The sequence below is a fragment of the Lathamus discolor genome, chromosome 1 (assembly GCF_037157495.1).
Source record: "Lathamus discolor isolate bLatDis1 chromosome 1, bLatDis1.hap1, whole genome shotgun sequence".
NCBI classification, from domain to species: domain Eukaryota; kingdom Metazoa; phylum Chordata; class Aves; order Psittaciformes; family Psittacidae; genus Lathamus; species Lathamus discolor.
This window is the reverse complement of record NC_088884.1, coordinates 137,944,931-137,968,710: the sequence shown is the minus strand read 5'-3', so window position 1 is coordinate 137,968,710 and position 23,780 is coordinate 137,944,931. Positions and strand designations below refer to the sequence as shown.

General features: G+C 37.9%; 2 protein-coding genes across 3 annotated transcripts in view; both read right to left on the bottom strand.

Annotated features, from left to right (window-relative positions):
- The window catches only part of NFXL1 (nuclear transcription factor, X-box binding like 1), a 47,380-nt gene extending 32,075 nt beyond the window's left edge, over window positions 1-15,305 (bottom strand). The window contains exons 1-12 of one of the 2 annotated variants that reach the window (XM_065697727.1): window positions 14,992-15,305; window positions 13,486-13,656; window positions 13,020-13,129; window positions 10,619-10,749; window positions 8,895-9,073; window positions 8,563-8,724; window positions 8,357-8,457; window positions 7,048-7,162; window positions 6,483-6,607; window positions 5,377-5,499; window positions 3,346-3,436; window positions 473-593 (exon numbers count right to left, since the gene is read on the bottom strand). In XM_065697727.1, the coding sequence (XP_065553799.1) occupies window positions 473-593; window positions 3,346-3,436; window positions 5,377-5,499; window positions 6,483-6,607; window positions 7,048-7,162; window positions 8,357-8,457; window positions 8,563-8,724; window positions 8,895-9,073; window positions 10,619-10,749; window positions 13,020-13,129; window positions 13,486-13,656; window positions 14,992-15,142 (1,580 nt within the window). In that variant the 5' untranslated portion in view covers window positions 15,143-15,305. Of the gene's footprint in view, window positions 1-472; window positions 594-3,345; window positions 3,437-5,376; window positions 5,500-6,482; window positions 6,608-7,047; window positions 7,163-8,356; window positions 8,458-8,562; window positions 8,725-8,894; window positions 9,074-10,618; window positions 10,750-13,019; window positions 13,130-13,485; window positions 13,657-14,976 lie in introns of both variants that reach the window. The other variant, XM_065697719.1, reaches the window with a different exon arrangement.
- Window positions 15,306-18,278: 2,973 nt separating this feature from the next.
- On the bottom strand, window positions 18,279-22,828 carry CNGA1 (cyclic nucleotide gated channel subunit alpha 1). The gene is made up of 7 exons (XM_065665277.1): window positions 22,717-22,828; window positions 22,351-22,417; window positions 21,947-21,976; window positions 21,740-21,841; window positions 20,738-20,845; window positions 20,509-20,615; window positions 18,279-19,702 (listed from the first exon to the last, which is right to left on the bottom strand). The coding sequence occupies exons 1-7, from the start codon at window positions 22,826-22,828 to the stop codon at window positions 18,279-18,281; spliced, it is 1,950 nt and encodes a 649-aa protein (XP_065521349.1).
- Window positions 22,829-23,780: the final 952 nt, after the last annotated feature.

Here is a 23,780-nt window from a genome sequence, read left to right as displayed (position 1 = left end):
ATGACAGTAAAATTACACAGCAGTTCTAAATTAAATTAAAATCGACGTTGGGTTTGCCTATTCAAACAGCTATTTCAATCCTGCTTCTACTCTGTGCTAGGTAATCTGGCTTCACCCAACATAAAATATTCTTTTCCCTTTTGCTAGCCAAGTTTTCTAGGCAAACTGCCCAATGGAGGTACTTCAGAACGTACCAGAGATGACCTGAAGAAGTGAGTGGGACTACAGAATAAGAAGTGCTCGGTAGGACAGAACCTCCCCCTTGACAGCTGCTCATGAAACCACAGCATCAAAGAGATATCTGACAGCAAGGATTATTGCTAACCTCCATTTGCACAGTCAAAAATACAGAACACCGAGAAGTACTATCTGTAACCAACTAAAGGAATACTTTTTGTCACTTAATGTTATATTTTACTATTTTCTTTAAGGACACTGAAGAACTAGAAACACGCACACTTTCTATACTGACCTGCACAGCTGTTTGCATTTGGGAGGTTTGATGGTGCGCTCTCTACCACAGGGCACTTTAATGACAGTTTTTCCACAATTGCATTTCACATCTACAGTCTCTGGACATGGATTACAGCTACCTAAAAATAAATATATTAACAATATGATAACCTGAATAAGCTACTGACTATAAAAAAATGGTAACTAAATTAACTCTGACAATGCACATTGTATAATTGTCCTATAATAGATGGCTGTTATTTTTTTATTTCTGCTTGGTTTTTTCAACTCCCTCCTGGGAAAAGGAATTTCACCATTCTTACAGAACAGTAATAAGAATAATCTAGGTTATTCTACAGATGTTGACTGGTATCAAGTTATAAATAATTCACCTCTCACATTTTAAAAAGAAAGCCCAGTCATTTGGATTACACAGCATATAAGATTTGCTAATTATATTTCAGCTTTACAAACATATAAAGACATGTCATCCTTCACCTATATTCAAAAGATAGAAGAGAGACACTGAAAAACTGGCACAATAAGGTTTTTCAGATTTTGTACAATATTAAAGAAATATTTAGCCTGTGTATAATTAATGCTTTTTGAAAAGATCCTGCCCTCCTTTATAAGGTTACTCATGCTACTAACCTGATACTTTTTGTAAGAGATCTGTAAAATCTGTGAGATGTTTTTATTTATAGCTCTCCCACACTATCTCTTCATAAAGTGCTAACTGCTAACTTTTATTTTTGTGTAATTGACAGTAAGAATATATATCTTCTAAAAAAGCAAATTTAGACATGGGATTTGGGCTTACTAATCACATTGATTCTGAAACATTAAAGAAAGCAATGCTTTGAAAGCGTTAACAACAGCACAACTTTTTAAGCAATTCTGACTTCTTAGCAGGATCTGGGAAGCAGATCTCTCAATGACAAAAAGTTGCTGAAGAAAAAAAGGATGGAAGGATACAGGCTATATTGCAAAGTAAATTAAATTATAATACATTATCAGCACAGCTACTTTTAAAAAGTAAACTAAAGCTGTACTGCCAGAGGAGCCAATATGTGCACAATTTGTTTAAACATTTTATTAATGAAGACAACTGCCTACATTCTCAAAAAGATGGAAGGGCAGATATCACGCATAAGCCTGCAGTTAAAGCCAGAGAACGCTGTTCTCAAATCAGCTGTTTGTTACAATGTATTACAGTAGGAAACAAAATGTTTCTATTCCGCAGCAACACATTATAAATTTCAGCAAGAATGATTACTTAATTAAAAGGGCAGGTAAATACCAGATCATGAACAGAATAGATTAACTTACTTTTCGTCCTGGGTTCAGCTACACCTTTTTACAGGGACCCCTGCTAAAGTCCAAGTGCTTATTATCAGGAACCTCTAATAATAATGAGATCAGGTAACTTTTAAAGGGCCTGATCAGGCTAGTTCTTCTCTAGGAGGAATACAATTTCCTTTAAAATCAGTGGTCACAGAGACCTGGCAGCTCATTGCAAAATCAACCTGACTTAGTATAACATACTAAAGATAAAATCATCAATCAATCAAACCACAGCTCTTAGAATACTGGTGTATAAGGAAAAATGCAGGAATAGAAATCTTTTGAAATGAAAATTATTGCTTTCATTAGGAATATTTTCAAACATTCTGACAAGATATTACAGATTGTACTAGATTATAATTTGTTAAAGCACACAGAGGTTATTTTCTAAATTTACCGTCTGATACCATAATTACTAGCCTCATTAGATTCAACTTTTGGCACCTAAATATTGACAATTGTACTGGTTTGATATATTACATACACTTTAAAGTATATTCTATGATTTCATTATCAACTGAGCTAATGCAGAAAAACAATGCTACCAGTTTTCTTCTAACAGTACAAGAAACTCCAACGTGTATTTCCAGGATTTTGGGGGTATGTGGAAGGCAGAAGAAAAGAAGGGGAAGAAGAGATGGGGCCCAGTTAACAGAGGAAAAAACAAAACGCTAGTTTGTGGTGACAAATTTACTAGCAGGCTGACTGGGACAACTATCACATTTACCTGCCCTGTCCTCTTAAGAATCACCGCCTCAAAAGTAAGCTTGGCTGAACAAGCTGTGAATTATTTCCCCAGTTGTTGCAACTTATATAGTCCAGAATACCAAGGGAAATTACACAGGCTACTCAGCTGCTGTTTCAGCAGGGGAGCAGCCTCTGTGGAGAAAATTGCTGAGACGGCAGCTGCTTTTTCACTCAGTCCAATTTAATCCCCTACCAAGTGAATGTCAAAACAATTGGCCAGGATAAAAACTGCCAGGTAATTTTGACCATTTTCAGCATCTTTTTAAATGAGGTCACTGGACGCAGAAGTAAACTTTTTTGTTATCCTTCATATAGTCAGTAACAAGTTCTTTTCTCTTTTACCAGTAGGATACTGATAGACATTCAAATTCCATCAACTTTTTTATTATTATTATTTTGTTTTAAACCCACTTGTATCACATATTTTATTCCAGGATTTTTTAAAAAGCATGCAGACTTGACCATTTCTACACATAGCTGGACTTTGTTATGCATATTCAGTGAATGGAATTATTTGAGAAAAAGTCAAGCTATGGATTTTGAATTCAGCAGCTGGAAAGGGGACAGCACATTTTCAGAGGAACAATGCTAAGCAAAATTAACAGGTAAAATCTTAGGCTGCATTATGTAAGTCCTTAAGCTCTAACCAGCACTAAAAACCTTTCAAACACTGCCCCCACAAAAAGCCCACATAAAACAAGGGAGAGAATTCATTAAGCACCACATGGAGTCATGCAAGGATGAAGTCTGGCAAAAATAAACAATATTCTATCACTGTGGGGATCCTTCACTTATTCTTACCTCTGTGGCAGCCTGAAGGACATTTGTGGTTTCTGCAGCCTAGAGTCCGCCCGCAGATTTGATCACAAGGTGGGCAGTTTCCAGAACAGCACTATTCAAGATAATAAGCATACTTTATATAACTTGAAAACTTGTATTATTTCTGGTATAAATTTTTATCTCATTTTTTCAATACTTATCAAAATTTCATGCAATATAATCAAGTCTCATCAAATTCTTGGTAGGTATAGAAAGAGGTCATCTGGAAAGTTGTTTTAAATAATTCAAATTATAAAATACAAGAAAACAGACATTTGAAAGCATCATTTCAATACACTAACAAGGCAAGGGGCTTCTGAAAAGCATAAAACATTTTAAAAGTTCAAATTCTTATAATATTTTAATCCAAAATAATTTCAGGAAATTACATGTAGGATATCCAATAGCTTGCCCCATTACTCTTGGAGTTCTTTCACTTTATACTGTATCATCCCTGGCATGAAAGTATTGCTAAACATCTTTTAACTTTGTAGCAAAGGTCAAATAACATCAGGATCAGTTATCTACTTTCTGTTCTTATACAAAATAGTGACATGGAAGAACATATCACAACACCATCACATTTGGTGGATGTCAGCAGAGAGCCCCATCTTTTCTATTAACTTGAAAAGCACCCGTCTTCCAAACTCTACAAGGAAGAATGACAGCTAGGAAGAGAAACCTAGATTTTTTAGCATAAATTAAAGATGTCAAGATTGCATTTACTTCTTCTGTTAGATATTCACATAAAGGAAATTCACTGTAGTAATAATAATACTACTACTCAAAAAAATTGAAGAATAAACCTGTACTTTGTCATGCCATCTTTGTGGTAAGAACTCAACTTCTGTAATATCTTAATTAACACCTAGCAGGCAACTTTCAGGTCTTCTTGAATCACTAAACTGAAAAGATAGGTCTGAGCTATCAATCATTCCTATGATTTCAAATAAGAAGGGAAACAAAACTCAAATTCCAAATTGTCAGACCACTGCTGCTTGCAGCAATGCATATTACAAGCAGCTGTGGAATACTGGGTTGTCAAAAATTAGAGTATGCCCCTTACAAAGCTATGAGAGATTCCCAGCTCTTCCCACAAATGAAATAAATTGATTTAACTACTACAGAATGCACAAAGCATCAGTAGCTACTTAAGTATTATAGGCTTAAATTGTAGGTTTAAACTAACAATAGTGTGTGTGTCTATAAACTAACAGTAGAATACAGCAAACAGTTCTAGCTTTCTAACACATGGAGAGAAAGGAATGTTCGGCTGACAAGGGAAGGAATATCACGAGACTGATAACAACTAAGGAGACAGTAAATAAGACCAAGGATGCTAGCCTTTAAGATAGCAGTGGCGCCCAACGTGGAGCGAGACTGGAACAGAACAGAAGCAAGGACATACCAACTGCTAACTCGGCACCAGGACCTTGCGAGCATGTGCAAGCACCAAGGTCATTCACTAAACACAGTGAGGAAGAGCCAGAGAGCCCCCCCACTCAGCAAGAAAGCCCATGTGTAATTAGAATGCAAATATTACAATTAGTTCCTTGAAACACTACGAATATGCATGAGTATGATAAATACATATACCCACTGTCAGCAAGTATCGGGCATGCTCACCTTCGTGAAACTATTTGTGTGTGTGCTCAATGCTGCAATAAAGAATGCCTGCCTTCTAAAACTCCAAATCTAGTCTTAGAGACTTTCTCTGACTGACTTTTATGGTCTCTGAAAGTAGAACTGCCTTCTGAAACAGATAAGTTGTCAAAACTCCCTCCCAGTTTTTGAGGCCAGAGAGTTTTCCTTGGTGACATGCTGTTCAGAGAATTCTGCTTCACTGCAAACTAATGTGAATGATGCTGAAGAAAACTCTTCTCTCTTTACAATAACATGAGGCAGAGCAACAGATTGATGATGTGATTTATACATAATATAAAACACTATATCTAAAGAAAAACAAAGTTAACTAAACAGCATGTTTGAGAAAGATCATCTCTGGACACTTACCTTTCTCCTACATTGGTGCTTTTGGCAATCACGAATTTTAGTACACTTTGTTTCACATAGATATGGCTTATGACAAGGCATGCGTTTAGTGTGCTTCCCACAGCGGCACTGTTTTTCAACTTCCTGGGCAGAAACACAGGGGGAAAAAGCAAGGTATTTTTAACACAAAAAAAAAAAAAAAAAAAATAAAGTGGAAAATAAAATGTTTTTCTACCAGCTGTAAAGAAAATTTCATGGGAACAAAACATTACAGTGCTTTATCACAACAGGAAGCATATCAAATGCTCTGAGCAGATAACCTCTCTGTGAAATAACTACTCGGGGACCTAGTGTCAGTATCGCAAACACTGTGCTCTGGACAGCACCACACTGTGACTTTGGTCTCACTGAGGGGAAAGCCGTTTCAAGAGAACTACTCAAGTGTGTAGTGCAAGATGACAAGCGTAAATGCAGAAAAAAACCATACAAAAAAGTACCCTTCCTGCATAGTAAAACAGATTCATCCATTGTGTATACAGATAATTTAAGAAGTAGGTGACCAGATTTATCTGACCCTTGCCCCAGCTATCATGTGCTAACTACATTCACCATAGACTCTGTAGCAAAGCTGGTTCAGGAAGAGAGAACTGAGAGCAGAGAGAGCAACAGCTTTATAGGCCAGACCACAGAAGCTCCATAGATCCAGACCAGAGTAAACTATTATTTTCTTACTAGTAATGAAATAATGCTTTGTTACAGCATCTTCCATTTCACTAATGAAGAAATAGCATAAGACAAAGCATTAAGGAAGCTAGAAGAGCTGAGAAGTGTCTTTTAGACCATGATTGATTAAAAAAAAAAAACAAACCCAAGCATCAAAAAAAACAAGCCAAAACAATAAAAAACTTATGTATGTATTATTTCAGATACATAAAACTCAACTATTAATTCAGAATTGTGTTGGAGCAGGAGGGGAATAGGGAAAAAAACATGTTGCTTTTAATGAGCAGAAAGTCATAGACTTTGTGATAGATATGATTTCATTTTCCCCAGGAGACTTGCACTGTTCCAGGTATACAGTGTTTAAAAGCCCTAACAAAATGTGAACCTGCTAGGGTAAGACTAACCTGTCTGCATATTTCACAGGGACCTCGATGACAGCGCTGTGAACACTTATGGATGCCACATTCCAGAACTTTGTCACAACTATCACCACAGGTGGGCACATCTTCTGTACAAGGCAGTGTAAACTCTAGATGAAGAAAGAGAAGTACGAGCAAACATTTAGGGGAAAAAAAAAAGGCAAAAATACTTAGAAAAAGAAAACTGCACTGTGTAGTAGGAGTTCAGATGCCAATTCTCTCACTTTTTTTTAAAAAAGCTTCTCTAGAATTACTCAGTTATTCACATCATCAATTAAACCCCTGGTACTAAATGAAGCTTTGAGAGAATTAAGCAAAAGAGTTAATAAAAGCTGTCAGAGTTCACTGTTTGTAAAAAGTTTTTACGGCTCATGCCCTGCACAATTAATCTGAACTACTCACTGTCAAAGACTGGACAACTTCAGTTTTCCTATTTTAGCTTTTAAAGGAGAAGGAAAACAAACATATTAAATAAATAAAAAAACAAAAACCAACAACAAACCAAAAAACAACAACAAAAAAACCACCACAAAAACCAAGAGCTGCTTACTTGATTTTCCACAAGGACAGGACCTTTTCCCAGAACGAGGACAGTCTCCACAGGGACCAGCATGACAAACTTGTTCACATGTGTGATTACCACAAGGCAAACGTTTCCCACACACCTGGAAAACTCAGAGAAATCAAGTGAATGGAATGTAACAGAATTACATATCAAGACAATGCAACCCAAAGGGATAAACTAGGGGTGAGAGACGCCTTTTTCTTAATTGTGTTAACAAATCTTATATTCGCTAAGTTCATCAAATAACTGATCCTGACTGGAAGCCCCCTGTATATAGAGGAGTTATTAATTCACGTAACAGTTAACCTGAGTAGTCCCAGGCCTGTCTTGTGCTGCACATACAGCTTGTCCTTCAGGCCCCTGTGCTGCAGCACATTTTCATTAGCCACAGGATAAACTTATTGTAGCAAAGTGAGATTGGAAGCAGCTCCCACTTGGTAGCTGCGATTATACCATCTGCAGGTCCTTGCCCTTATCTAAAAAGTACAGCAAGAAGTTCTCATCTGAACATCCCCTCTGACAGTAGAAATGATAAACAGAGTTGCCTTCTTGTAACAAAACCCTTCAACAGCTTCAATGACCAAAATGTGGTTAACCCTTTCTACAGATGGGGTCTGCATTGCACCCTGCACCTGGATCAGATGCCCATTCAATGCTAAACAGCTTGAGCCTCCTAGCATTTAAAGGGCTATGCTATTATTTATATTATGCTCCCTTTTTCTATAGTGTTAGTTGAGATAAACTGCATTTTAATTGACACTTTACCTAGGCTGAGTGCCTTTCTTACTGGGATCGTAATGATGAAGTATCTCCTGGTGCTATCTCACCCCTGCCACTCAATTTTGGTTTTAAATTATTTTTTAGTCTGTCAATCCGTTGCCTTGGTCCTAAGAATGAGCTGTAAATACACTTCAAAGAATTAATCAAAGCTTTCATTCTGTTACAGTAACTAGAAGTAAGCATGAAACTCTACAAGGCTGTGGTTTCATGCTAATTTTTCAAGACAGCAATTGAAATTTCACCCTCAAGTACGAGCGAACAAAATATTCAAGATCAAATTCAATGCTACCAGCAACACTATTCTAGAACAGTGGCATTTTGACCACTGTCAGAAATTAACCTGGCCACCAAATAGATCCATTCCCAAACAATGTTGCTACATTTCTGACTGCACTTTCGAAACCTAAAAAAATTAGTTTTATTTTCTTACTGAATTTTTCCAATCCTCAATACGCTGAGTGATAAAATTTTACATAAGATGAGAAATAAGCTTAAAAGGACAGCTTCAACACACCTGGTCACACTGCCATTGAGGACTTGCACAAAGTCTCTCTCCTGTCTGTCTTCCACAGATGCACCGTTGTTTACTGACTCGTGGGCAAGGCTGACAATCTCCTGTGTGTAATTGCAAAGTGACATGGAGAGTAGGAATTGCAAAAGAATGACATATCTTAACAATACAAACAGCTACTCCTCTGAAGTTTAAGAGGGCAGGTCTACCTGCATGACAGGGATTCTCACAGGTGTGCTGTCCACACAGCAGTGTTCGTCCACACAGCAGGCGACATGACCATTCCTTGGCACTGCACCTTCGGGGTACTGGTTTAGCTTTCTTACAGTGACAGGCTGTTGTGACCATCTTTGGGCAAGGTGGACAGGGTCCTAGGTACAGGAAAAAGAACACCTCACTAATGGCAATTTAAGTGAATGTAGCCTTGAACACATCTGGTTTACTCTGAGAATTTTAAATATTTTAAAAGCAGATTTTACACCAAACTATGTAAATGCTGCATAAATGCAGGTGCTACAACCAAGAGACTCAAAGGATTTACCTGGATGACAAAGCAGCAAACATTTATGACCACAAGGAGGTTTGAATTCCCTCTCACATATCTGACCACAGGAGTGGGGTACCAGCCATGGGTCCAGTGCTGGATTCTCCACTTTTCCACAGTAACAGTAATACCTACTGGGAGTTTCAGACCGTTTGTATTCAAACCTGCATTTTGGACTACAACAAAGGGAAAAGGGAGTGAATAGAAAAGCAATTTTATTAAGATTTTTTTAAAAAGAAACAGTTTTTATCTTTTCAGTTTCCCAAGATTGTCACCAGGCTACCAATTAACATTTTTACAACAAATGCAACCAATAACAATGTAACTAAATTTATAATATACAATAATGGTCTTGCTATAGGTCAGATTTTACAATACATTCATTAGAATGTCTCAGGAATTGTCCTATCACTGCAATCCTCTTTCTCAGTGTAGGAAGCACATAGAACAATTTTTATGTCAATACCAAAGGAATGTATGCAACAAAGAGTTAACCTACTTAAACAGAACCAATCAAAAGAGATAAAAACCAGGGGTTTATCAGTGGCAATTTATAAGCTATGTAAAACAAGAGTTAGTGATGCTAACTGAACTATGCATAATATTTAAAATTTTATCTCAGTCAGCATCTTAGCTATTATAAGATGCACATCTTTATTTGTTATCTTTGAAGGTGTCACATAGTAAAAAATACATTATTCCTAAGCATAGACAGACTCCAACTTGTTCGTGCCACAGGTTTTAAAGGATCTCTGTTGCAAGCCATGGATAAGGAATGCAATACAAGGAAGAAGAAACAAAGCACCTCCCATTTCTGGCTATAATAGGAGAAGACAACAGACAAGGAGCTCCTCCTCAGAGAAGAATAGAAGCTTTGAAAGACCTATGTACTCATTTTTATCAAATAGAACGTCAATTTGCCCCTATATAATACATTACAGGCCATACACCACTTATCCATAGTGACTGCGCAGTTTTATCATGTGCTTAAAAGTTAAATAAAATATCATCTCCTTGAAACTGTTTTCATTATAAACATTTTGCTTAAACACAAAGCAAAAAGTAGAACTGTAGTAAAATAGGTATTATCAACCTGGACACTGCCAGCCAAAAAGCTTATATTTTATTTCCTGTTCTCAGAGATCCCACATGAACAGAGCTTTTGAATCCACCAGGCCCTTGCAGCCAAATTTGACAGAGGACTCTGTCTCACAGATATTACTGTAAGTTTCCACATGAAAGTAAGTGGGCAAATAAAGCATACAACAAACATGCACAAAGAAACCTTGAATGAACTTTCAGACACAAAACTACTGAGAAAGCAAACTCCATTATTCATACAGCAACAATACTACCTTCTTCTTTATAAAATCCCACACAAAACTGCAAGACTGGCTTTAGTGCCCGAGTTATACAGAGACTAAAAAAATAGTAAGTCTCTAAATCTTGCTATTTTAGAACCGTCGGGGTTTTTTTGGTTTTGTTTAGTTTATTTAGTGCCAACTTTAAGAGACAAATATGAAAAGCAATTCAGAAACACGTATTAGAAGCTGAGATACATGCAAAATAAGTTACCTTCTCAGAAACAACTTTGATGTAGCAGGTTTTAATATCTCTTGAAATACTCCTGAATCATCTTAATGAAAACTTAAAAATAATTCAAAAGAAAGCAAAGTCAGTCTAAGTGAAGTATCTTTTTAAGTGTACCATGAAAAGCTCACCATGGCCAGGGATAATCCTTCTTCCCAAAATCATCATCTGTCACAGAAGACACAAGAAAAAGGCTGTCCTTGGCCCACTTCTGGATACACACCAGGTGAAATATACAAAAGCATCCACAACAGCTCCAGACCTAAAGAGCAGATATAAGTGTCAACTGCTTTATATTGTACTTATTTTTGTTTCTGTTGATGATCATCTGCAGTATCTAAAGAAATACAAGATTGCTATTTTTCCATTTAAAAAATGGGTTTGCAAAGATAGATTATACCTATTGTTAGATTAATACAGGCAGTTTTACTGTTCCTGATTCATACCTATAATCTGTTTTCTTGTTCCTCTGGGAAATTTTTGCCATGGCATACAGAGCCCAAAATACCATCATAGAAATATTGATATAAACACATTGTTGGTGATCATGTAGCACAACCTCGTGCTCAAAGTAAGGCTGTTGCCAACTTAGCTCAGTCACAGCTTTGCTTAGCAAAGTTGGAAAATCCTGAAGGATGGGGATTCCACAACCAACCATCCTGGGCAACTTACTTCAAGTGTCACGCTCCCTTCCTAGAACTCAGTCTACACCTTCCAAGCCCCAGTTTGTGCCATTGTCCCTTATTACATTCCTGTCACCATAAAGATGACTTTGGCTTTAGCCACCTTCACAACTCCAACATAACAGAGGCTGCAACTGTGTCACAGAATAGTTCGGGTTGGAAAGGACATTAGGATCACCTAGTTCCAACCCCCTGCCATGGGCAAGGACACCTCACACTAAACCATGTCACCCAAGACTCCATCCAGCCTGGCCTTGAACACCGCCAGGGATGGAGCAATCACAACATCCTTGGACAACATCCCTTTGCCTTCTCTCTGCCAGACTAAACAAGCTCAGCTCTCCCCATCGCATACACTAGGTTTCTAAACATCTTGGCACCAGAAGTACTAATAAGATTTTATCCCCCTTTCAAACTTCAGGATTTACATACAATGCTGGTAAGAGTAAGTTCTGATTGGAAGTGAGCTTTCAGCCTAGTGTCTTTTGTTCAAAGAGCAAGACAGGTATAAAACGGAACAGAATTAAAAGCAAATCTGCTTAAGAGAGTTGATTTTGCCAGTATCCTGCATCCATCACTAAGCGTTTATGTTGTTGCTCCCAGTGTACCTCTCTGTCAGTTCTGGAGTGAAATCACCATACTTCCCTAAGAGTTTGCTGCTGAAAACCTATTTAAATAACAAAAATGCAGTTTTATGACTTAGAAACCTTACACATATTGATATTTGGTAAGAGAAAAGCAGCAGAAAAAGATCAGTTCTGATTTCTTTATCTTTTTAATAACTTGTAACATTGCTATGTATACTTCACAGTATAAATTATACTGTGAAAACAAGGAGAATTTCCCCATAACTTTTAGAGGACAAAGGTGATGATGTAAGTTTGTAAAAGTAAGGTAAGTAACTCCCCAAAACTAAAGCTAAACAGGAGACATTAATAAACACACTTGACTGAAATGTTATAGATTCAAGATAACTAACAAACCACTTAATTATAAAATCAGCTCACTTCTGCTGAGATAAGATTAACTCTCAAGAGACACAAAACTTAAAAATAAGGTTAAACATACACATTAAGGTCTGAAGAAATACAGATTAAATATGTTAAAAAAATCATACAAAACATTGTATTTCTTTCTAAAAAAAAAAAGTTAATTACTACATTTTCATTGGATACTTGTAGTCCATGTACCTCTAGCATAGTAAGTTCAAGATTTTCGGCACTTTTTTTTTAATGTCAAACATACAGCTGCAAACATAACTGATTCAAGTAACCAACAGGAACAGGGTTGGGCCTTTGAACATCAAAGGGACATTAATACATAACAATGAAAGTGAAAAAGATTTGTCCTGAAATCTCTCCCACAAAAAATGTAGCTATATTAAGTCAACCTTCCCAGATATGCCACCTTTCTCTTTCACCTGATTAGCATTTGGAGCAGCAAAGTTTATCTTGGGTCCCCTGCTACAAATCCAGCAATAATATTTCCTAGCTTCCTATTTCTTGCCTTGGTATTTGCTACAGAGTAGCTTACTGAATATACCATTGCAAGCACTGGTCTTCAAGTACTTCACTTTTTCATTTGCTACCCTCTGTAATTTAGAAATAACTATTTTACATTAGGATAGCAAACATACGTCAAAAATTCCACATTCTGATTACAAGCTATATATATATATTTAAGCACTTACTTCTTCACACATTTGAAAAATGTAAAGATGTTGAATGTTGCATTCAGTACTCTACCAATTTAAAAACATCAATACCAAGAATCACCTTAGTAATATAATCAAACACAAGTTACTCAGTTATATCTGCTTTATTCTAAAAGACTACTGAAAAATACTTACAGCTTGGTTCCTTTTAACTGAGGCAATGCAGATCAGACATGTCATAGCCCCTGACTGAAAAGCTTCATTCATGTACTGTCTTGTACGTTCCAGTTCACTTGCATCTCCATCTTTAATGTATAAAGATTTTTAAAGCAATCAGTAATGTTTGATCTGCTATTCTACACATGTTGAGACTGCTGTAAAAATGTATTTTTTTCCTCTGAACAGAAGCCAGTCACATATTATTACAAAACTACATTATTAGAAGTACTTAAGACAGTTTCAAAACTATACCATTGATTCTGCATAAGAAGGCAAGTAGTACTGCCAGCATGCATTGCTGGGAACAAGTATTTTTAATACAAGACATAAGAATAAAGTGCTTTCCCTCCAATTATGGAAAAAAATTAATACACAGCCAATAATACAGTATTGCTTAAGCTTTCATACTGAAAGAAAAGTCAACAAATGAAAAAATATTTACCAGTTTGACTGGTGTAAATGGTAAATGTTTTGGCCAAAATCTTTCCTTGTTTTACTTCAGCATCTTCATCATCCTCTTCAGATGAGGAGCTAAACTGGTCTTCAACTAGCTTTTTCGCTGCAGCCTGATTAGCCTTCTTAATTTCATCAAATTTCTTCTGTGAAGATAATTCTGTTAAGAGAACAGATTAATACCGTAACAGTTACTCATAACACCACATTCAGGTCTACATACATTCAACTGTCCTTTTCTTTAAGGAGTTTGATGATTTTATGCTTTTAAGGGCACTATGTTGCTACATTTTCAATACTACACACGAAGAGATAAATTGTGTTTTCTTCTTTAATGTGCATTATCCATAAAATTCACAGGAGGAATTATTATCTGTCAATTACTGCTGACAAATCCAACCAGACAGACTAGAATATATGCATCTATAATGCCGCTTTATAAAAGGGATACTTTAAAAAACCCACAACACACATCTCACACAGACACAACTTTCATAGCATGAGGACGAAAAAACCTGATAAAAACAAACAAAACCCCACAAACAAACACACAAAAAAAGGCCCCTGGCAATTCTTGACAAGTGCAATTGTTATAATTTGCCTGGAGGTGCTTCTCCCAGCATCTGGGATTTTTTAAATTATTACTTTTACTGATCTCCTTCCACCCAACAACTCTGATGTAATACTGGGTTCACAGTACTTCACAGGTGAAAACACTGAACAAGACAGGGTATTACCAGCTTTTGTTGAAGGTATTGCATGTGAAATAGAGAAAGATTCTCACATAAAAAAAAAAAAAAAGTAATTTAACAGAGCTCATAATAAAACAAAGTGCCTTTAAGATAACATATCACAGAGATAAAAGGTCTTCAGCACAGGACTCCTAGTTTTCCATATTAGACTACTGCACCGAACTGGGGTAGCGTCAAGTCTAGTTTTAGGGCTTTCCTTAAGAACCTGTGATGCCACTTAAAAGAGCTCCCTATTTGGCACTTCTCCACTTGCAAAGTATTAACTTGCACTCGCAGCACGCCCATGCACAGGGCAGCCCGCACCGCGCCACTCTGACCAGAGTACCTCACGCTTGTCCCTAGTGGGCAGCACTCTCTCGAGTATTTCCACCCGCACTGGAAAACAGCTGGTCCATTACTTTAGACTTCTTCAGCTTGGAAGGCTCCAACCCTGCACCCGGGCAGGACACAGCCCCGCGTTTCCCCCGGTGGTGCCCACAGGCAGTGGCGGCACATGGCGAACACCACGGCTCGCTGCCGCCGAGCGGCAAGGACAGGCGCCAGGCCCGCCGGCCACACAAGCGTCCCCAGCCCGCCTTCCCTCCACACGACGCCCGGGACAGACCCGAGCTGGGCATTCGCGGGGGCTCCCCGAGGCCCGGCTGCACCACGGGCCACAGCCGGCTCCCCAGCCAGGCGCCCCGCAGCCCCCGCACGGACACGGGTAAGGCGGAGAACACGACACTCACCGCTGGCCGACTCACCGCTACTCCCCGCGGCCGCAGCGCAGGCACCGCCGCGGGCCCTGGCAGCCGGGGGCCGGGCAGTTGCCCCTGCACGGGCAGCGAGCCCTTCCCCGGGCCTGGCGCGGCCGCGGCCCCGGCCCCGGCCGCCCTGGCGCCAGGGCGCCTCCATCTCTCCCCCGCCAGTGACCGAGAAGCGGCGGAGGGAAGCGCAGCCCTCCTCACACCCGCGGCTGAAGCCAACCCAAGGCGCGCTCGGCACGCCAGCCCCCCCGGCAGGGAGTGGCAACGCAGGCGGCACAGCCCCCGTGAGCTCCGCGGCACAGCGACTACAGCTCCCAGCGTGCACCGCGCGGGCGGGGCGAGGGGACTCCAACACCCAGTGTGCAGCGGGGCGTCACGCGACCCCAGTCGTTACTGGGCCGGAGCTCGAAGTCACCTGAGGGGATGGTCGTGCCGGCGCGTGTGTGATAGCGGTCGGGGTGCGGGCCCCTATTACCTGGTGCTTGGGTTTATTTTTGCGTGCTTCTCTGGCCACAGAAGTAATGGCTTCAGATGTCTGTCACTGAATTGTTAGGTTAGAAAAGACCTTTAACATCGAGTCCAACCAATAACCCAGCATTGCCAAGTCCACCACTAAGCCATGTGCCTAAGCACATCTGTATGATCTTTTAAACATCTCCAGGGATGGTGACTCCACCACCTCCGTGGGCAGCATGTTCCAATGCCTGATAACCCTTCCAGTGAAGAATTTATCCCGATACCCTGTGTAAGCCTCCCCTGGCACAACTTCAGCCCATTTCATAGAATCATAGAATAGTTAGGGTTGGAAAGGACCTTAAGATCATCAAGTTCCAGCCCCCCTGCCATGGGCAGGGACACCAGACATTAAACCATGTCACCCAAGGCTCTGTCCAGCCTGGTCTTGAACACCGCCAGGGATGGAGTATTTCCTCTTGTCCTGTTGCTTGGGAGAAGACTGGCACGCAGCTCACTACAACCTCCTTTCAGGTAGTTGTAGAGAGCAAAAAACTGCCCCCTGAGCCTCCTTGTATACAGAGTAAATTTTTGGCAGCTATGTCTGTAGGGTGCAGCTCTTGCACATGTTTTCCTCATAGCCCATCTTCTGAGCATGTGAGTTAAAAGTCAGCCGCAAAGTGTCTTTAGAAACCTCACTGAAGCGTATCCAGGTTTTACAACACAAAAATACATATTGAGGTACCTGTGTGCCTCCTGAAGAGATCTGACAAGTAGGAGCCAGTTGAAATAATTTCAATTTTATAAAACATAAATATTTATAGCACTTATATAGTACTTACAGCACTTCTGCTCTGCCTCGTGCCGGGAGGAACTGCATTTAGCAGGGATTGGGGGGGGTGGGGAGAGAGTTGGTGGTGTGCAGGGTTTTTTTCAGCAAATACGTGATTATACAAGTGAAATAATAAAAGATTTCCAATCATAAAAAGAGTCTGAAAATAGTAAGTAAACTACTGGAGCTCAGTTCTGGTTTTCTGTTTTATTTTGTAGTGTTTATACTTGTTTTATTCCCAAGAAAGGGGCAGCTAGTGACTGCAACTCATGTTAGACTGAAGTATCAATAAAAGAAAAAATATAAACAGTAGATCTCTGCATTTATTAGTTAAAACTTATCACGCATTTCTCTAATACAAAGTCTTCAACTTCAACAAAGGAGAAAAGTGCTTCCTAAGTGCATAGGGAAATCTGACACAGCCCTACAGGATGCTACTGCCATAGAGATTGCAAATTATATTCAAGACCTGAATTAGAAGAATGCTTATTGCAAACTCCAACATTCACGACATAGTTAAATGCCAGCATAACAATTGTTCTTGTGTGCAAAGGTATAGTCTTTAATGAAACAATGGCAAAGAATTCATTGTACAGAAGATCCAGTTTATAATATCTCCATCTTATTAAGGAGAAGAATGAAAGTATAGAGATATTTTCCAGTATAGTATGCTTATATATAATAGTAACCTTTACATACATATTTATGAAGAGTGGGAATACAATTGCCCAGGATAATCAAATTGCCCTAAACACAGAATTATCCCTTGAAATCCCTTTCTTCGCTCTTTGTCATCAAACTTCTCCAACATTAAGTGGCTATGATCAAAGTCTACTAAAAATGCCCAGCTGAGACCACAACTAATAAAGCCAATTTTTGCCAATGGAAAAATACATAAATTAGGGGAAAAAAATCCAAGGAGATAATGCTTTTAAAGCAGTTGAAAATCTATCTGACAAATGAAGCAATATATTTTACTATGCTAGTAGTAGTTATGAAGAAAGAAATACCCTATCAATCAATGAAAAAAATAACCTATTTAGTCATGTTCTTTCCCCAACAGCAGCTACGAAGATGCCATAGGGACAGTTTGGCCTCTTTCTGTCATGTCTGCTCCTTGCACTCTGTCAATGTCCACAACTGCTACACTAGGGACATAAAAATTTTTAAGGACAGATCTTAAAAACTTGATAGTCCATAGGTTCAGCAGCCACATGGAGCAGAACAGTCTTCAAGACTATGGATTTGTTATTACTGTGGAAAGAACAGCTAGATTTTGAGCCATCCATATTTTTCAGAATGATGCTTGCAAGAAGTTATATTTTCTCCATTCTCTATTCCAGCCTTTGCATGTATTATCCTGAAAAAGGTTCATTTAAAACTGCCCACTTACATTTCAAGAAATCAGCCAAGGTGGACCCAATGAAATAATGATATTTTCCAAATCTTACAGCCTTCAGTACTCATATATCCCTCATATATATATATATCTCATGTATCTCATATATACTTAATTCATCTTATGTTAATCAATACACATTAAAATGTATTTGTTTATACACAAATTTAATATCACAGTTCATGCCTTCATGACTTCCATGACTTCAAACAATATAACTGTAAGCAAACTTTTCCTTCTTTCCATAAGTAGACATAAAGAAATTATTTTAAAATAGCGAAACTTTTAATGTTGACAGGATATTACTGTACGTAGATTGAATGCATTTGCTATAGAGCAGTTACATAAAGAGTACATAATGCATTAGCAAATAATGCCACCTGTTTCTGCAAGACTGAAGTGTTACCTTACATGCTCGTTCTCAATTCTTCTTTTTCTTCTCAAAACCTGCCAAATATGTGCTGTTTGTAGGAAATTAGTGACATTACCTCAAAAAATATTTTTTCCTAATTAACAGCCAGATCCTATAAAGATTAGAAATGAATGTATTCAGCCCCATGCAGGACTTGACCCTAAGTCTTATTGGCAACTTTCAGTGGTTTATTCTGCTTTTGACACTGCAGGCTTCTCTGTGGTTGCATCTGCTTCTTGCAGATCCAAGTCTGCAAATTCTTGCTCTATAACTGGCTTTAATATTTTCTCGATTTGTGTAAGTCTTTTTTTCAGTTTCTGTTGTGCAGCATCATACTCAGCCAACAACCTGGCAAACTTTGTTTGTAACCTGTCCATTGCTCCTTCCATGTAGGTGACTTTCTCTTCCAGATCTTTAGGATCACTTCCTAAGTTTGCAACTTCAATGTCCAGCAGCCCGTCTTTCATTAGGATTTGTTTTCCCTTTTCTTCCAGCATAGCCTTTGCATCTGGGTATTCTGTTAAAGCCTCCATGAGATCATCTTTAGACAGACAAAACAAGTCAGAGTATCCGATACTTTTAATATTTGCTGTTCTTCGATTGCCAGCTTTGCTACCTTTGATATTAAGAATGCTGATTTCTCCAAAATAGCTGCCATCACTTAGGACCACAAACTGGGTAATTCCGTCATCAGCAACTACTGCCAGCTTGCCTTCTTTGATAATGTACATCTCTCGTCCAATATCTCCTTTTCTGCAAATATAATCTCCAGGACTGTATACCTGTGGCTGGAGTTTCAAAACCAATTCAACCAACAGACCAGCTTCACAGTCTGCAAAAATCCGAACTTTTTTTAGTGTTTCCAGGTGAACATTGATTGCAATCTCTGCTCTTAATTTATCTGGCAGATACTTCAAGACTTCCCTTTCATCCACAGCCTTCTTATTTGTCCACAGGTAGTCAAACCACTTTATAACTCTTTTTTCCATGTCTTTACTCACATTCCGAAAGTGCATATACTGCTTGATAGCATCAATCCTTGCCTGAAACTCTGCTCTAGCAGCATTCATGTTGGAGATCATGGAGCCCACATTACCAACAATCGTAGCAAAAATCAATACTCCAACCAAGAAGTCGATGACCACAAAGAAATACTCAGAATCTCTTACAGGAGGGGGTGTTTCACCGATAGTAGTCAGGGTCAGTGTTGACCAGTAGAGACTGTAGACATACTTTCTAATGAGACGGGCAAATTCAGGATCAGAGGTGTTGGGGTAGACCCATGTGTCAGCCCCAAATCCAATGGCTTTTGAGATCGAGTAGTACACACAGGCATTCCAGTGAATAATAATCACAATGTACATGACAAGGTTAGAGATCCTGAAGATATTTGGGTAGTTTGTCCTTGTTTCTGTTCGCTGGAAGAATTCAAACATCCGAGCTACTCTGAGTAGCCTGTTTATTCTCAATTCTGGGTAATTCAGTCCTAATTTAAAGTATAAGATATCAGTTGGTATGATTGACAGAAAATCTAATTTGAATTGAAAAGATGCCTTATATTTCTCTCGAAGCTTTTGTTCTTCTTTCACCAGAAGACCTTGCTCCAGGTAACCTAAAATCAAATTGTAAATAATAAAAAATGTTACAACTTCAACTGTATTGTGTTTAATGTCAATCCAGATATACTTCAAAAAATATTTTAATTGCAAATTCCAGATGGTACATAACTTCTCTTATTTTTTAATAAAAAAATTCTTATTTCAAAATATTCAACTTTGTTCTATATGGTTTGACTTAAGCTAAATTATAGTTTTGAAAATTAAACATTTCTAGCAGTGATTTTTTTCCCTCCACTTTTCCATTATGGTGAACATCTGAAAAAGAAAAAAACAACCCTCAAAAAAACTCCACAGGGAAAGAATTTGAACATGGGAATTCCAGTTCCATATTTAGATTATCTACTCAGTAGCTCTGGAGGTAGGGTAAGATTTTAAAAGAAACAGTTGCATCTGAAGCAACTTGGATGTCTTGTTTGCACAGTGGTCTTGAAAATCAAGAAAACGTTTGAATCTCCTTAAATACAGAATCCAGATATAGGTGCTAGTTCTTCAGAACCCTTGATTTTCACTTGGCCACATCACATATTAATTTTGTCTTGCTGGGGCAGCTGCAGGCAGAACAGCTTGTATCTAGCTTACCTCATGCCTAGCTTACTTACCTCAGGCTTTATGTATGCATCAGTTTCTCCTATTTTTACAGGTCACAGATTACAGTCTTTCAGAGATCTCTCTCAGTATCATTTTTACTGTCACACCTCCTCAAGGATACCCAGGTAATAAGGGTAATAGTGTTCTAAATATTTGAACCCACTTGGCATAAATATGTGAAGAGGAATAATTAATCATTGAGTATACTTACCTGTTCTTGTCCGTACGAACATGTCAGCAATATAGATGACATCAGAAACGTAGTCAATAATAAACCATACCGCTAAGTAGTCGTGCTGAAGCTCATCAAAACAGGCTCTGAATAGGAAAAGACAAAACTAAATTACCATGAAATGAAAATTAAATATTTGCATGAAGTCATTAATAAGTAAAATCTTTTTTAATCTATTTAGGGAAAATACAATTTGCCAGTACATCACCTAGCAATAATCATGGTCCAGTTGTACATGACAGGCATTGTGATGCAAAACAACCAATTGTAATACATATTTCCTGCCGGATCAATAATCAAAATCTCTTTCTTCTCCCTAAGTGATAGGCAGAAAAACAAACAAACAAACAAACAAAAGGAGATGGAATGAGAGACGTAAAATACACGTAACAATTTTTGAGGAATGAAGTATTCCAGAAATTGTTATTGTAAAATAAATAGTCTTTATTAAAGTTAAGCTTCCTTGCTTGAATACTTGGAGAACACGAAGCTGCTTGTTAGGTGTGACTTAGGACACAAATTTTAGAATCTATATTTTGCTGAGCAAAATCATCTTGGCAATCCCACTTCAGTTTACACTGGCACATGTAATTTCAATCTTTTAAAGTTACTTTTAATGGTTTCCTACCCAGTTAACTATCTTAATTGACTTAATCGTATTTCAAAAAATAAAAGGATTGTGTGGCTACTACTCATGTTTAAAGAAGTGAGAAAAATCACGACTTTCTCATTGGGAAAAGTCTAGCTCTGAGAAAGATGAAACATTGGCATAGTTTACATAAAGAAACCGAAGAACATGAAATCATACAACAAAAGTTCCTACTGCATTATTTTAAGTTTCTCTTCCTTGGCCAGAAAATTTTGAATTCACCAAACAAAAGATAAGGCAAGAGTTTACTTGATGTAGGTACCCTTATGTGTGGAAGAGATTGCTTTACACTGGCACATCTTTTGCTTCAGGGTGTTATCCAAAAAATATTTGATAATCACAATACAAAGGAGAATTTTCTTGATTTTTTTTTCCAGACCAATTCCACACGTGCATATTTCTGTTGTCCACATATGAAGTTATATCAAAACAGATCTGTTCTAGGGAGAACAGGAGTCTGAACACTCATTCACAAGCACAGGATGTCCATGAATGGATTTGATTTTACATAAAAAGCAATTTTGTTAGACTAACAGGAGGATTTGCATGAAAAATACTTACTCTTCTCTATTTTCTTTGTTCTTTGACTTATCTTTATTTTTGTTTTTCTCCTTTTTGTCCTTGTTCTTCTTTGTTTCTCCATCCTTTTTTCTTTCTGACTTGCTAAGAAATAGATTTACATTTTCAGTTGTTATAGACTAAATTAAAACATATTTGGAAAGAGATGAATTATCTTAGAAATAGTAGCAATATTAGTCTTTGTCTTACCTCTTTTCTTTTTTCTTTTTCCTCTCTTCCCTAAGGAAAAGAAAAATATGATAGGGTCATGGGATGCACATACCTCTTGCTTCCACATTTGTTTCAGTCATCTGAATTCAGTAAGGATTACATTATACTCGGGTGTTCGGCCTTCAGAACTGTTTTGCTTACTGTATTCACATAGCACTACTTTTATTTTAAATTAGTAGATGTAATACCAATAACTTTAGTATTGAGAATGATTATCTTAATTGATGTGCATGAAGTTAAAATGTACGTGCAATCTCTTTTGGGATTACTTGAATGTCATAACTTTGCGAAGAACTTATTAAATACATATCAATCTTCTGCATTGGTGCTTAAACAAACAATATTGCAGTACTCTCATTTTATGAAATGGCAAAGATACTTACTCGCCTTTATTACTATTGTTGTTAATATTGTACTGTGCAAATGCACTGGGTAGATACCATTGCCTGGGGAATAGCAAAACAACAGAGTTACATGATATCTGCTGAAATACAAAAAACCAAAAAACATTTAATCAATGTTGTCACAGACTGTTTCTCACCATTTTACTCATGGGGTAAGGTATCTAAGGAAATAGCAAGAGCCCAGATTTTAATCTCCTAAATATTTACGGTAAATAATATATCATAATCTTAAAAAATTAATTAGAGGGTAAAAAAACCTAGATGATGGCAAGTGCCTGTGCTTAGTTAATCCTATTCAAATTATCACAGAATAAAACCCAAACAGACACAAAATTGTACATTTAACATACCTGTTTTCCCTTTTGTCTATTGGTTTAGGATCCTCACGGGTGTCTTGCACTACCACACTGGGAACAATTGAATGGGAGTAGTGGGTCTCAATCACTCCTACCCTCATGGTGAAGTTTGTCTTACCTTGGGTAATTGAAGAAGACTGATTTAAAAAAAAAAGAATCAAGTAATTTCAGAACTAGCACAAGTAACAAGCAAATTTTTTCCTATAGATGAATCCTTTATATCCTTTCTTCCACTAACCCCAGCAACAGTATTTTAAGTTTCCTTTCTCTCATAACATTCCCAAAAGACAAGAAAGGGCACTGTGTGCTTCAGAGTGTTGAAGCACAGGCAACTACTGCTAAAGAGAATGTAAAACACAGCTTTCTCTTAGAGGAACCATTCGTTTAAGTCCTTCTCTTTAGCCTGAACACATAGTTTGAAATATTTAGACAACTGTGTTTGAAATGTCTACTGCCATTTCATTTGGTTTTGAACCAAAAATTCAACACCATGTCAAGATGGATAAACAGATTAATGCAGAGTTGACACCCTGAAAACCAGACTAGGAAACATCCACTGGTTTTATGTCCAAAGAAACGTCAGGATATCTGATACCTAACATTTGTACTCTGTTGAGAGCAAAGAGTACTTTCTGTAACTAGAAAGTTGGCCTGTGTAGTAGTCTCCTTACTCATAAAATACATAGTATATAAACATGTAAATAGAAATGCTAGTGGCTGTTCATGTCTGTTTTGCTCATCTCAGTATTCAAAAATTGAAAATATTATGGAGTACATAACTAATGTAGTACATTCTAATGCACAGTCTTTCTACCACTGGAGTAATTCTCCTCTCCCTTTTTGGTACTATTCTTACAATTTTGTCAGTTATATCTTCTCGTCAATGAGACTGTCAACTCTGCAGGCATGAATTGTGTCAACAAGTGTGATCTGCTTTTCACAGGGAAATTTAGATGGAATTATGAAACAGATGCTATCCATGGTAGTAACAATATCCCTGTGCATGTGAAATCAGAGAATAGGGTACGTAAGCCACAAACTGTCAAACAAGTA

Bases quoted from the DNA above. Each gene is read 5' to 3' on its own strand.
- CNGA1 (XM_065665277.1), bottom strand. From the start codon at position 22,828: ATGAGGGTAGGAGTGATTGAGACCCACTACTCCCATTCAATTGTTCCC. The intron at 21,977-22,350 runs GTAAGTATCTTT...TCTTTTCCTTAG, and splicing joins AACAATAGTAATAAAGGCGA to GGAAGAGAGGAAAAAGAAAA. The intron at 21,842-21,946 runs GTAAGACAAAGA...TCTATTTCTTAG, and splicing joins AAAAAGAAAAAAGAAAAGAG to CAAGTCAGAAAGAAAAAAGG.